Genomic DNA, 14,416 nt, shown 5'->3' with positions numbered 1-14,416 from the left:
GCCCCGCCCCCTGCCGCTCTCGCCCCGCCCCCTGCCGCTCTCGCCCCGCCCCCTGCCGCTCTCGCCCCGCCCCCTGCCGCTCTCGCCCCGCCCCCTGCCGCTCTCGCCCCGCCCCCTGCCGCTCTCGCCCCGCCCCCTGCCGCTCTCGCCCCGCCCCCTGCCGCTCACGCCCCGCCCCCTGCCGCTCACGCCCCGCCCCCTGCCGCTCTCGCCCCGCCCCCTGCCGCTCTCGCCCCGCCCCCTGCCGCTCTGGCCCCGCCCCCTGCCCCTCTCGCCCCTCCCCCTGCCGCTCTGGCCCCGCCCACCGCCGCTGGGTCCTACCGCCCCCCGCTGTCCGTCCCCCCCCTTACCGGCCGCCGTAGCGGCACCGGAAGTCCCTCCCCCCGCTTCCGCTATGGCGAAGCTGCTGAGCTGCGTCCTGGGCCCGCGGCTCTACCGAGTCCATCGGACGGGAGCGGGGGGGGGAGGGGAAGGAACCGGGAACAGCGGCGGGGAGAGGAGCTGGGTGCGTGGGACAGCGGGGGGGGGAGGGGGGAACGGCGTTGTCATGGTGACAGCGGCGGGGGGGGGGGGGGGGAGAGGAGCTGGGTGCGTGCAACGGGGGGGGGGGGGGGACGGCGTTGTCATGGTGACAGCGGCGGGGGGGGGGGGGGGAACCGGGAACAGCGGCGGGGAGCGGAGCTGGGTGCGTGCAACGGGGGGGGGGGGGGAACGGGGTTGTCATGGTGACAGCGGCGGGGGGGGTGCGAGGAGCAGCGGGGGGGGGGACGGCGTTGTCATGGAGACGGTGGCGGTGGGACCCCCCCTCTGCAGTAACCCCATCCCAGTAACCCCATCCCAGTAACCCCATTCCCATCCCAGTAACCCCATCCCAGTAACCCCATCCCAGTAACCCCATTCCCATCCCAGTAACCACATCCCCATCCCAGTAACCCCATCCCAGTAACCCCATTCCCATCCCAGTAACCCCATCCCAGTAACCCCATTCCCATCCCAGTAACCCCATCCCCATCCCAGTAACCCCATCCCCATCCCAGTAACCCCATCCCAGTAACCCCATTCCCATCCCAGTAACCCCATTCCCATCCCAGTAACCCCATCCCAGTAACCCCATCCCAGTAACCCCATCCCCATCCCAGTAACCCCATCCCCATCCCATTAACCCCATCCCAGTAACCCCATCCCAGTAACCCCATCCCCATCCCAGTAACCCCATCCCAGTAACCCCATTCCCATCCCAGTAACCCCATTCCCATCCCAGTAACCCCATCCCCATCCCAGTAACCCCATCCCCATCCCAGTAACCCCATCCCCATCCCAGTAACCCCATCCCCATCCCAGTAACCCCATTCCCATCCCAGTAACCCCATTCCCATCCCAGTAACCCCATCCCCATCCCAGTAACCCCATCCCCATCCCAGTAACCCCATCCCCATCCCAGTAACCCCATTCCCATCCCAGTAACCCCATTCCCATCCCAGTAACCCCATTCCCATCCCAGTAACCCCATCCCAGTAACCCCATCCCCATCCCATTAACCCCATTCCCATCCCAGTAACCCCATCCCAGTAACCCCATTCCCATCCCAGTAACCCCATTCCCATCCCAGTAACCCCATTCCCATCCCAGTAACCCCATCCCAGTAACCCCATCCCCATCCCATTAACCCCATTCCCATCCCAGTAACCCCATCCCAGTAACCCCATTCCCATCCCAGTAACCCCATTCCCATCCCAGTAACCCCATTCCCATCCCAGTAACCCCATTCCCATTGCAGGATTCCTACTACCAGCCGCGGGGGCTGGAGAAGCACACGGACAGTGTCCTGGCACTGGTGAGATGGGGGGACCCCTATGGATCCCTATGGACCCCAATTGATCCCTATGGATCCCCCCATGGACCCCTATGGATCCCCCTATGGACCCCTATGGACCCCAATTGATCCTTATGGATCCCTATGGATCCCCCCATGGATCCCTATGGACCCCAATTGATGCCCATGGATCCCCCTATGGATCCCTATGGACCCCAATTGATCCCTATGGATCCCCCTATGGATCCCTATGGACCCCAATTGATCCCTATGGATCCCCCTATGGATCATTATGGACCCCTATGGACCCCAATTGATCCCTATGGATCCCCCCATGGATCCCTATGGACCCCAATTGATCCCTATGGATCCCCCTATGGACCCCTATGGACCCCTATGGATCCCCCTATGGACCCCTATGGACCCCAATTGATCCCTATGGATCCCCCTATGGATCCCTATGGACCCCTATGGATCCCCCTATGGACCCCAATTGACCCCTATGGATCCCCCTATGGACCCCAATTGACCCCTATGGATCCCCCTATGGACCCCTATGGACCCCAACTGATCCCTATGGATCCCCCTATGAACCCCTATGGACCCCAATTGATCCCTATGGATCCCCCTATGGACCCGTATGGACCCCAATTGATCCCTATGGATCCCCCTATGGACCCCAATTGATCCCTATGGATCCCCCTATGGACCCGTATGGACCCCAATTGATCCCTATGGATCCCCCTATGGACCCGTATGGACCCCAATTGATCCCTATGGATCCCCCTATGGATCCCTATGGACCCCTATGGATCCCCCCATGGACCCCTATGGACACCAATTGATCCCTATGGATCCCCCTATGGATCCCTATGGACCCCTATGGATCCCCCTATGGACCCCTATGGACCCCAATTGATCCCTATGGATCCCCCTATGGACCCCAATTGATCCCTATGGATCCCCCCATGGACCCCTATGGACCCCAATTGATCCCTATGGATCCCCCCATGGATCCCTATGGACCCCAATTGATCCCCATGGATCCCCCTATGGATCCCTATGGACCCCTATGGATCCCCCTATGGACCCCTATGGATCCCCCTATGGACCCCAATTGACCCCTATGGATCCCCCTATAGACCCCTATGGACCCCAATTGATCCCTATGGATCCCCCTATGGACCCCTATGGACCCCAATTGATCCCTATGGATCCCCCCATGGATCCCTATGGACCCCAATTGATCCCTATGGATCCCCCTATGGACCCCTATGGACCCCAATTGATCCCTATGGATCCCCCCATGGATCCCTATGGACCCCTATGGATCCCCCTATGGACCCCTATGGACCCCAATTGATCCCTATGGATCCCCCTATGGACCCCTAAGGACCCCAACTGATCCTTATGGATCCCTATGGATCCCCCCATGGATCCCTATGGACCCCAATTGATGCCCATGGATCCCCCCATGGATCCCTATGGACCCCAATTGATCCCTATGGATCCCTATGGACCCCTATGGATCCCTATGGACCCCTATGGATCCCCCCCAGGCCTCGGTGCTCTGGTCCATCTCCTACTATGCATCACCACTGGCTGTGTTCTACCTGTACCGCAAAGGTAGGGGCTATGGGGTGTCTATGGGGCACTATGGGTGTCTATGGGGTGTCTATGGGGCACTGTGGGGCACTATGGGTGTCTATGGGGCACTGTGGGGCACTATGGGTGTCTATGGGGTGTCTATGGGGCACTATGGGTGTCTATGGGGTGTCTATGGGGCACTGTGGGTGTCTATGGGGTGTCTATGGGGCACTTTGGGTGTCTATGGGGCACTGTGGGGCACTATGGGTGTCTATGGGGTGTCTATGGGGCACTGTGGGGCACTATGGGTGTCTATGGGGTGTCTATGGGGCGCTATGGGTTTCTATGGGGTGTCTATGGGGCACTGTGGGGCACTGTGGGGCACTATGGGTGTCTATGGGGTGTCTGTGGGGCACTGTGGGGCACTATGGGTGTCTATGGGGTGTCTATGGGGCACTGTGGGGCACTATGGGTGTCTATGGGGTGTCTATGGGGCACTGTGGGGCACTATGGGTGTCTATGGGGTGTCTATGGGGCACTATGGGTGTCTATGGGGTGTCTATGGGGCACTATGGGTGTCTATGGGGTGTCTATGGGGTGCCTATGGGGTGTCTATGGGGCACTGTGGGTGTCTATGGGGTGTCTATGGGGTGTCTATGGGGCACTATGGGTGTCTATGGGGTGTCTATGGGGCACTGTGGGGCACTATGGGTGTCTATGGGGTGTCTGTGGGGCACTGTGGGGCACTATGGGTGTCTATGGGGTGTCTATGGGGCACTGTGGGGTGTCTATGGGGTGTCTATGGGGCACTGTGGGGCACTATGGGTGTCTATGGGGTGTCTACGGGGCACTGTGGGGCACTATGGGTGTCTATGGGGTGTCTACGGGGCACTGTGGGGCACTATGGGTGTCTATGGGGTGTCAGTGGGTCACTGTGGGTCTGGGTTGGGTGTCTATGGGGTGTCAGTGGGTCACTGTGGGTCCCTATGGGTCACTATGGGTCAGGGCTGGTTGTCTATGGGGTGTCAGTGGGTCACTATGGGTCAGGGTTGGGTGTCTATGGGGTGTCAGTGGGTCACTGTGGGTCACTAGGGGTCACTGTGGGTCAGGGCTGGGTGTCTATGGGGTGTCAGTGGGTCACTGTGGGTCACTATGGGTCACTATGGGTCAGGGTTGGGTGTCTATGGGGTGTCAGTGGGTCACTATGGGTCACTATGGGTCAGGGTTGGGTGTCTATGGGGTGTCAGTGGGTCCCTATGGGTCACTGTGGGTCACTGTGGGTCTGGGTTGGGTGTCTATGGGGTGTCTATGGGGTGTCAGTGGGTCACTATGGGTCCCTATGGGTCACTCTATGGCTCTCACCAGTAGCCCCACTGTGCGCTATGGGGCACTCAGCCCTTGCCCCATAGCGCCCCCATTGCCCCATAGGGCTGCTGACCATGTCCCGTGTGATCCCCATGTCCCATTGCGCCGCTACCATCGTGCTGCTGCTGGCGGGGGTGGCGTGTCTGCGAGGTGAGAGATGGGGGTCCCAGCACCCCCTATGTGTGGGGCACCCCATTGTGTGGGTCACCCCATTATGTGGGGCACCCCATAGTGTGGGTCACCCCATTGTGTGGGTCACCCCATTGTGTGGGTCCCAGCACCCCCTATGTGTGGGGCACCCCATGGTGTGGGTCACCCCATTATGTGGGTCTGCCCCATTGTGTGGGTCACCCCATTGTGTGGGTCTGCCCCATTGTGTGGGTCACCCCATTGTGTGGGTCACCCCATTGTGTGGGTCTGCCCCATTGTGTGGGTCACCCCATTATGTGGGTCTGCCCCATTGTGTGGGTCATCCCATTGTGTGGGTCACCCCATTATGTGGGTCTGCCCCATTGTGTGGGTCACCCCATGGTGTGGGTCTGCCCCATTGTGTGGGTCTGCCCCATAGTGTGGGTCACCCCATTGTGTGGGTCACCCCATTGTGTGGGTCACCCCATTGTGTGGGTCACCCCATTATGTGGGTCTGCCCCATTGTGTGGGTCACCCCATTGTGTGGGTCTGCCCCATTGTGTGGGTCACCCCATTGTGTGGGTCTGCCCCATTGTGTGGGTCACCCCATTATGTGGGTCTGCCCCATTGTGTGGGTCACCCCATTGTGTGGGTCACCCCATTGTGTGGGTCACCCCATTATGTGGGTCTGCCCCATTGTGTGGGTCACCCCATTGTGTGGGTCTGCCCCATTGTGTGGGGCACCCCATAGTGTGGGTCACCCCATTGTGTGGGTCACCCTATTGTGTGGGTCACCCCATTGTGTGGGTCTGCCCCATTGTGTGGGTCACCCCATTATGTGGGTCACCCCATTATGTGGGTCTGCCCCATAGGCATCGGGCGCTGGAGCAACCCCCAGTACGTGGAGTTCATCTCAGTGCTGGAGGACAGTCACCGCCTGGGCACCCCCGAGACCAAGGTGGGACCTGACCCCCTGCCCCATAGATTCTATGGGTCTGAGGGTCTCACCCCATAGCTCCTGCTCTCCCCATAGCGCAAACTGGCCCAGTACAGCTTCGACTTCAGGAGCTGGCCCATTGACTTCCGTTGGGACAGCACCGGGGCCCCATGGTGAGCCCAGCCCCCCCCCCATAACTACTGCCCCCCCATAACTACTGCCCCCCCCATCCCCATTGATGCCCCCATCCCCATTGACCCCCCATCCCATTGACCCCCATCCCCATTGACCCCCCCATCCCCATTGATGCCCCCATCCCCATTGACCCCCCCATCCCCATTGACCCCCCCATCCCATTGACCCCCCCCATCCCCATTGACCTCCCATCCCCATTGACCCCCCCCCATCCCATTGACCCCCCCATCCCCATTGACCCCCCCTCATCCCCATTGACCCCCCCCATCCCATTGACCCCCCATCCCCATTGACCCCCCATCCCCATTGACCACCATTGACCCCCATTGATGCCCCCATCCCCATTGACCCCCCATCCCCATTGACCCCCCCTCATCCCATTGACCCCCCATCCCCATTGACCCCCCATCCCATTGACCCCCCCATCCCCATTGACCCCCCATCCCCATTGACCCCCCCTCATCCCATTGACCCCCCATCCCCATTGATCCCCCATCCCCATTGACCCCCCCATCCCCATTGACCTCCCATCCCCATTGACCCCCCATCCCCATTGACCCCCATTGACCCCCATCCCCATTGACCCCCCATCCCCATTGACCCCCATTGACCCCCATCCCCATTGACCCCCCCCATCCCCATTGACCCCCCATCCCCATTGCCCCCCCCATCCCCATTGACCCCCCCCATCCCCATTGACCCCCCACCCCCATTGACCCCCCATCCCCATTGACCCCCCCTCATCCCCATTGACCCCCCCATCCCATTGACCCCCATTGCCCCCCCATCCCCATTGACCCCCATTGACCCCCCCATCCCCATTGACCCCCATTGACGCCCCCATCCCCATTGACCCCCATTGACCCCCATTGACCCCCATTGCCCCCCCATCCCCATTGACCCCCATTGACCCCCATTGACCCCCATTACCCCCCCCGCAGGGGAGGCTCTCGGGCTGTTCCATTGCTCCGCACCCCCCCCCGGCACCGCGGGTCTGCACGGGGCTTCCTGGGGGCTCTGCGCAAGGTGCCCTGCAGGCTGGCCAGGTGGGCGGGGCTTGGGGTGGGCGGGGCCTGCAGGGGGGCGGGGCTTGAGGGGTGGGCGGGGCTTGAGGGGTGGGCGGGGCCTGGAGGGGGCGGGGCTTGAGGGGTGGGCGGGGCCTGAATGGGTGGGGCTTGAGGAGGGTTGGGGGCTGAAGGGGGCGGGGCTTGAGGGGTGGGCGGGGCCTGAATGGGCGGGGCTTGATAGGTGGGCGGGGCTTGAGGGGTGGGCGGGACCTGAATGGGTGGTGCTTGAGGGGGGTGGGGGCTGAAGGGGGCGGGGCTTGAGGGGTGGGCGGGGCTTGAGGAGGGTGTGGCCTGAAGGGGGCGGGGCTTGAGGGGGTGGGGCTTGAGGAGGGCGGGGTCGGATGTGGGTGGGGTTTAGGGGGGCGGGGCTTGATGGGGGCTTGGGATGGGAGCCCCTGGCCACGCCCCCAATGGGAGGGGGTGGAGCCTATAAAGGGGCGGGGATACTGCCACGTGACCACGCCCACAAGGGGAGGGGGGTGGAGCTTATAAAGGGGCGGGGTTACTGTCACGTGGCCACGCCCACAAGGGGAGGGGGTGGAGCTTATAAAGGGGCGGGGTTAGTGTCACGTGGCCACGCCCACAAGGAAGGGGGTGGAGCTTATAAAGGGGCGGGGTTACTGCCACGTGGCCACGCCCACAAGGAGGGGGTGGGACCTATGGCCATGGTGGCAGGGGATTGGTTGGGGGAGGTTAAAGCCACGCCCACAAGGGGAGGGGGTGGAGCTTATAAAGGGGCGGGGTTACTGTCACGTGGCCACGCCCCCAAGGGGAGGGGGTGGAGCCTGGCGCTGACTCCGCCTCCCGTGGGCGTGGCCTGCGCTGGCCCCGCCCCCAGCCTGGTCCTGGCGCACACCCTGGGCCGGAGGATGCTGTTCCCGGGGTCAGTTCGGCTGCTGCAGAAGCTGCTGCTGCCATCACTGCTGCAGGGGCAGGCCAGGCTGGTGGAGGAGGTGAGAGACCCTAATACACCTGAAATACACCCAAAATACAGCCCAAATACACCCAAAATACACCCGAAAACACCTGAAAACTGACCCCTGAAAACACCTGAAAACACAGCAAATACACCCAAAATACTGCTGCCATCACTGCTGCAGGGGCAGGCCAGGCTGGTGGAGGAGGTGAGAGACCTGAAAACACACTAAATACACCCAAAATACACCCAAATACACCCAAATACACCCAAAAACACAGCAAATACACCCAAAATACACCTGAAAACACCTGAAAACTGCCATCACTGCTGCAGGGGCAGGCCAGGCTGGTGGAGGAGGTGAGAGACCTGAAAACACACTAAATACACCCAAAATACACCCGAAATACACCCAAAATACACCTGAAAACTGCCATCACTGCTGCAGGGGCAGGCCAGGCTGGTGGAGGAGGTGAGACCCAAATACACCTGAAATACACCCAAAATACACCTGAAATACACCAAAAACACCCAAAATACACCCGAAACACCTGAAAACTGACCCAAAATACACCTGAAACACCTGAAAACTGCCATCACTGCTGCAGGGGCAGGCCAGGCTGGTGGAGGAGGTGAGAGACCTGAAAACACCTGAAACACACCCAAAATACAGCCCAAATACACCCAAAATACACCCAAAATACACCTGAAAACACCTGAAAACTGCCATCACTGCTGCAGGGGCAGGCCAGGCTGGTGGAGGAGGTGAGAGACCCGAAAACACCTGAAATACACCCAAAATACACCCCAAAAACTGACCAAAATACACCTGAAAACTGACCCCTGAAAACACCTGAAAACAGCCCCAAAAACACCTGAAAACTGCCATCACTGCTGCAGGGGCAGGCCAGGCTGGTGGAGGAGGTGAGAGACCTGAAAACACCTGAAATACACCCAAAATACACCTGAAAACACCCAAAATACACCTGAAAACTGCCATCACTGCTGCAGGGGCAGGCCAGGCTGGTGGAGGAGGTGAGAGACCCGAAAACACACTAAATACACCCAAAATACACCCGAAAACACACCCAAAATACACCTGAAAACACCTGAAAACTGACCCGAAAACACAGCAAATACACCCAAAATACACCTGAAAACACCTGAAAACTGCCATCACTGCTGCAGGGGCAGGCCAGGCTGGTGGAGGAGGTGAGAGACCCAAATACACCTGAATACAGCCCAAAATACACCTGAAATACACCCAAAATACACCTGAAAACACCTGAAACACACCCAAAATACACCTGAAACACCTGAAAACACAGCAAATACACCCAAAATACACCTGAAAACTGCCATCACTGCTGCAGGGGCAGGCCAGGCTGGTGGAGGAGGTGAGAGACCCAAATACACCTGAAATACACCCAAAATACACCTGAAACACACCCAAAATACACCCAAAATACACCCGAAAACACAGCAAATACACCCAAAATACACCCGAAAACACCTGAAAACTGCCATCACTGCTGCAGGGGCAGGCCAGGCTGGTGGAGGAGGTGAGAGACCCAAATACACCTGAAATACACCCAAAATACACCTGAAACACACCCAAAATACACCCAAAATACACCCGAAAACACAGCAAATACACCCAAAATACACCCGAAAACACCTGAAAACTGCCATCACTGCTGCAGGGGCAGGCCAGGCTGGTGGAGGAGGTGAGAGACCCAAATACACCTGAAATACACCCAAAATACACCCGAAAACACAGCAAATACACCCAAAATACACCTGAAACACAGCAAATACACCCAAAATACACCCAAAATACACCCAAAATACACCTGAAACACAGCAAGTACAGCCAAAATACACCTGAAAACACCCAAAAACACCCAAAAACACCTGAAAACACACCAAATACACCCAAAATACACCCGGAAACACAGCAAATACACCCAAAATACACCCGAAATACACCTGAAAACTGACCAAAAACACCCGAAAACACCCGAAAACACCTGAAAACACACCAAATACACCTGAAAACACCTGAAAACTGACCGAAAACACCTGAAAACACCTGAAAACAGCCCAAATACACCTGAAAACACAGCAAATACACCCAAAATACACCCGGAACACACCAAATACACCCCAAATACACCGGAAACACCCCAAAAACTGACCGAAAACACCTGAAAACAGCTCAAATACACCTGAAAACTGCCCCAAAACACCCGAAAACACCTGAAAACACCCAAAAAATGACCCAAACCACCCCAAATCCACCCCTAACCCCCCCCTGACCCCCCCCTGACCCCCCCCTGACCCCCCTGACCCCTGTCCCGCAGTGGGGGGGGGCAGCGCGCGAAGCTCTTGGCCTGTGATGGCAACGAGATCGACGCCATGTTCATTGACCGACGGCAGCGGCCTGGGCCCCACGGCAGCACCCTGGTGAGCTATGGGGACCTATAGGGGCTATGGGGCTATGGGGGCTATGGGGGCTATGGGGCCTATGGGGCACTATGGGGGATATGGGGCTATGGGGCACTATGGGGCTATGGGGGCTATGGGGCTATGGGGCTATGGGGGCTATGGGGCTATGGGGCTATGGGGGCTATGGGGCACTATGGGGCTATGGGGGCTATGGGGCTATGGGGCACTATGGGGGCTATGGGGGCTATGGGGGCTATGGGGCGCTATAGGGTGCTATGGGGCGCTATGGGGCTATGGGGCGCTATAGGGTGCTATGGGGCTATGGGGCTATGGGGTGCTATAGGGTGCTATGGGGCTATGGGGGCTATGGGGGCTATGGTGCTATGGGGGCTATGGGGCACTATGGGGGCTATGGGGGCTATGGGGGCTATGGGGGCTATGGGGCTATGGGGGCTATGGGGCTATGGGGGTTATGGGGCACTATGGGGGCTATGGGGCACTATGGGGCGCTATGGGGCTATGGGGCTATGGGGCACTATGGGGGCTATGGGGGCCTATGGGGCACTATGGGGGCTATGGGGGCTATGGGGGCTATGGGGCACTATGGGGGCTATGGGGGCTATGGGGCACTATGGGGGCTATGGGGGCTATGGGGCACTATGGGGGCTATGGGGGCTATGGGGCTATGGGGGCTATGGGGCACTATGGGGGCTATGGGGGCTATGGGGCTATGGGGGCTATGGGGCACTATGGGGGCTATGGGGCACTATGGGGGCTATGGGGCACTATGGGGGCTATGGGGGCTATGGGGCTATGGGGGCTATGGGGCACTATGGGGGCTATGGGGGCTATGGGGCTATGGGGGCTATGGGGCACTATGGGGGCTATGGGGTGCTATAGGGTGCTATGGGGCTCTATGGGGTGCTATGGGGGCTATGGGGGCTATGGGGGCTATGGGGCACTATGGGGGCTATGGGGGCTATGGGGCACTATGGGGGCTATGGGGGCTATGGGGCACTATGGGGGCTATGGGGGCTATGGGGCGCTATGGGGCACTATGGGGCACTATGGGGCTATGGGGGCTATGGGGCACTATGGGGTCCTATGGGGGCTATGGGGGCTATAGGGGCTATGGGGCTATGGGGGCTATGGGGCACTATGGGGGCTATGGGGGCTATGGGGCACTATGGGGCTATGGGGCTATGGGGCACTATGGGGGCTATGGGGGCTATGGGGCTATGGGGGCTATGGGGGCTATGGGGCTATGGGGCACTATGGGGGCTATGGGGGCTATGGGGCACTATGGGGGCTATGGGGGCTATGGGGCTATGGGGGCTATGGGGCACTATGGGGCACTATGGGGGTTATGGGGCACTATGGGGACTATGGGGCGCTATGGGGGCTATGGGGGCTATGGGGCACTATGGGGGCTATGGGGCACTATGGGGGCCTATGGGGCGCTATGGGGGCTATGGGGGCCTATGGGGCGCTATGGGGCACTATGGGGGCTATGGGGCTATGGGGCACTATGGGGTGCTATGGGGCTATGGGGCACTATGGGGGCTATGGGGCACTATGGGGGCTATGGGGCACTATGGGGCTATGGGGGCTATGGGGCACTATGGGGGCCTATGGGGGCTATGGGGCACTATGGGGCGCTATGGGGGCTATGGGGCACTATGGGGGCTATGGGGCTATGGGGGCTATGGGGCACTATGGGGGCTATGGGGCTATGGGGGCTATGGGGGCTATGGGGCTATGGGGGCTATGGGGCTATGGGGCACTATGGGGGCCTATGGGGGCTATGGGGGCTATGGGGCTATGGGGCACTATGGGGGCTATGGGGGTTATGGGGCACTATGTGGGCTATGGGGCACTATGGGGTGCTATGGGGCACTATGGGGGCCTATGGGGGCTATGGGGGCTATGGGGCTATGGGGCACTATGGGGGCTATGGGGCACTATGGGGGCTATGGGGCACTATGGGGCTATGGGGGCTATGGGGGCTATGGGGCACTATGGGGGCCTATGGGGGCTATGGGGCACTATGGGGCGCTATGGGGGCTATGGGGCACTATGGGGGCTATGGGGCTATGGGGGCTATGGGGCACTATGGGGGCTATGGGGCTATGGGGGCTATGGGGGCTATGGGGCTATGGGGGCTATGGGGCTATGGGGCACTATGGGGGCTATGGGGGCCTATGGGGCACTATGGGGGCTATGGGGGCCTATGGGGGCTATGGGGCACTATGGGGGCTATGGGGGCTATGGGGCTATGGGGCACTATGGGGGCTATGGGGCCTATGGGGTGCTATGGGGGCCTATGGGGCGCTATGGGGGCTATGGGGCACTATGGGGGCTATGGGGCTATGGGGGCTATGGGGCGCTATGGGGGCTATGGGGCTATGGGGGCTATGGGGGCTATGGGGCACTATGGGGGCTATGGGGCTATGGGGGCTATGGGGGCTATGGGGCACTATGGGGCACTATGGGGGCTATGGGGGCTATGGGGGCTATGGGGGCTATGGGGCTATGGGGGCTATGGGGGCTACGGGGGCTATGGGGGCTATGGGGCTATGGGGGCTATGGGGGCTATGGGGGCTATGGGGCTATGGGGGCTATGGGGGCTATGGGGGCTATGGGGGCTATGGGGGCTATGGGGCACTATGGGGGCTATGGGGGCTATGGGGGCTATGGGGCACTATGGGGGCTATGGGGGCTATGGGGGCTATGGGGCACTATGGGGGCTATGGGGGCTATGGGGGCTATGGGGCTCTATGGGGGCTATGGGGGCTATGGGGGTTATGGGGCACTATGGGGGTTATGGGGCGCTATGGGGGCTATGGGGTGCTATGGGGGCTATGGGGCGCTATGGGGGCTATGGGGCACTATGGGGGCTATGGGGCACTATGGGGGCTATGGGGCTATGGGGCGCTATGGGGCACTATGGGGCGCTATAGGGTGCTATGGGGCACTATGGGGGTTATGGGGCACTATAGGGTGCTATGGGGCACTATAGGGTGCTATGGGGCACTATGGGGGCTATGGGGCACTATGGGGGTTATGGGGCACTATAGGGTGCTATGGGGCACTATAGGGTGCTATGGGGCACTATGGGGGCTATGGGACACTATGGGGGCTATGGGGCACTATAGGGTGCTATGGGACACTATGGGGGCTATGGGGCACTATAGGGTGCTATGGGGCACTATGGGGCACTATGGGGGCTATGGGGCACTATAGGGTGCTATGGGGCACTATAGGGTGCTATGGGGGCTATGGGGCACTATAGGGTGCTATGGGGCGCTATAGGGTGCTATGGGGCACTATGGGGCACTATGGGGCTCTATAGGGTGCTATGGGGCACTCTGAAACCCCCTTGTCTCCCCCCAGGTCATCTGCTGTGAGGGCAACGCTGGGTTCTACGAGGTCGGCTGCTTGTGTACCCCATTGGAGGGTAGGGATGGAGCCTCCTGCCCCATAGATGGGTCCTCTGCCCTATAGATGTACTGCCCAGACCCCTAAGTGAACCCCCTGCCCCATAGATGGATCCTCTGCCCTATAAACTGCCCAGACCCCTAAGTGAACCCCCTGCCCCATAGATGGATCCTCTGCCCTATAGATGTACTGCCCAGACCCCTAAGTGACCCCCCCTGCCCCATAGATGGATCCTCTGCCCTATAGATGAACTGCCCAGACCCCTAAGTGAACCCCCTGCCCCATAGATGGATCCTCTGCCCTATAGATGTACTGCCCAGACCCCTAAGTGACCCCCCTGCCCCATAGATGGATGCTCTGCCCTATAGATGTACTGCCCAGACCCCTAAGTGCCCCCCCCTGCCCCATAGATGGATCCTCTGCCCTATAGATGTACTGCCCAGACCCCTAAGTGACCCCCCCTGCCCCATAGATGGATCCTCTGCCCTATAGATGTACTGCCCAGACCCCTAAGTGAACCC

At 60.1% G+C, this 14,416-nt stretch overlaps 1 protein-coding gene across 1 annotated transcript in view; it reads left to right on the top strand.

The window, feature by feature from the left end:
• The first annotated feature begins 372 nt into the window (after positions 1-372).
• Positions 373-14,416, top strand: part of LOC117437817 (phosphatidylserine lipase ABHD16A) — a 32,615-nt gene continuing 18,571 nt past the window's right edge. Inside the window, exons 1-10 of the mRNA XM_034072461.1 lie at positions 373-505; positions 1,778-1,834; positions 3,373-3,439; positions 4,829-4,915; positions 5,767-5,852; positions 5,928-6,004; positions 6,968-7,072; positions 7,932-8,048; positions 10,376-10,475; positions 13,851-13,914. Coding sequence (XP_033928352.1) covers positions 395-505; positions 1,778-1,834; positions 3,373-3,439; positions 4,829-4,915; positions 5,767-5,852; positions 5,928-6,004; positions 6,968-7,072; positions 7,932-8,048; positions 10,376-10,475; positions 13,851-13,914 — 871 coding nt within the window. The 5' untranslated portion in view covers positions 373-394. The remainder of the gene's footprint in view (positions 506-1,777; positions 1,835-3,372; positions 3,440-4,828; positions 4,916-5,766; positions 5,853-5,927; positions 6,005-6,967; positions 7,073-7,931; positions 8,049-10,375; positions 10,476-13,850; positions 13,915-14,416) is intronic.

This window comes from Melopsittacus undulatus, chromosome 28 (assembly GCF_012275295.1).
Source record: "Melopsittacus undulatus isolate bMelUnd1 chromosome 28, bMelUnd1.mat.Z, whole genome shotgun sequence".
In the NCBI taxonomy this organism is placed as follows: domain Eukaryota; kingdom Metazoa; phylum Chordata; class Aves; order Psittaciformes; family Psittaculidae; genus Melopsittacus; species Melopsittacus undulatus.
Note: the sequence above shows the minus strand (reverse complement) of the source record. Positions and strands in the feature narration are given on the sequence as shown.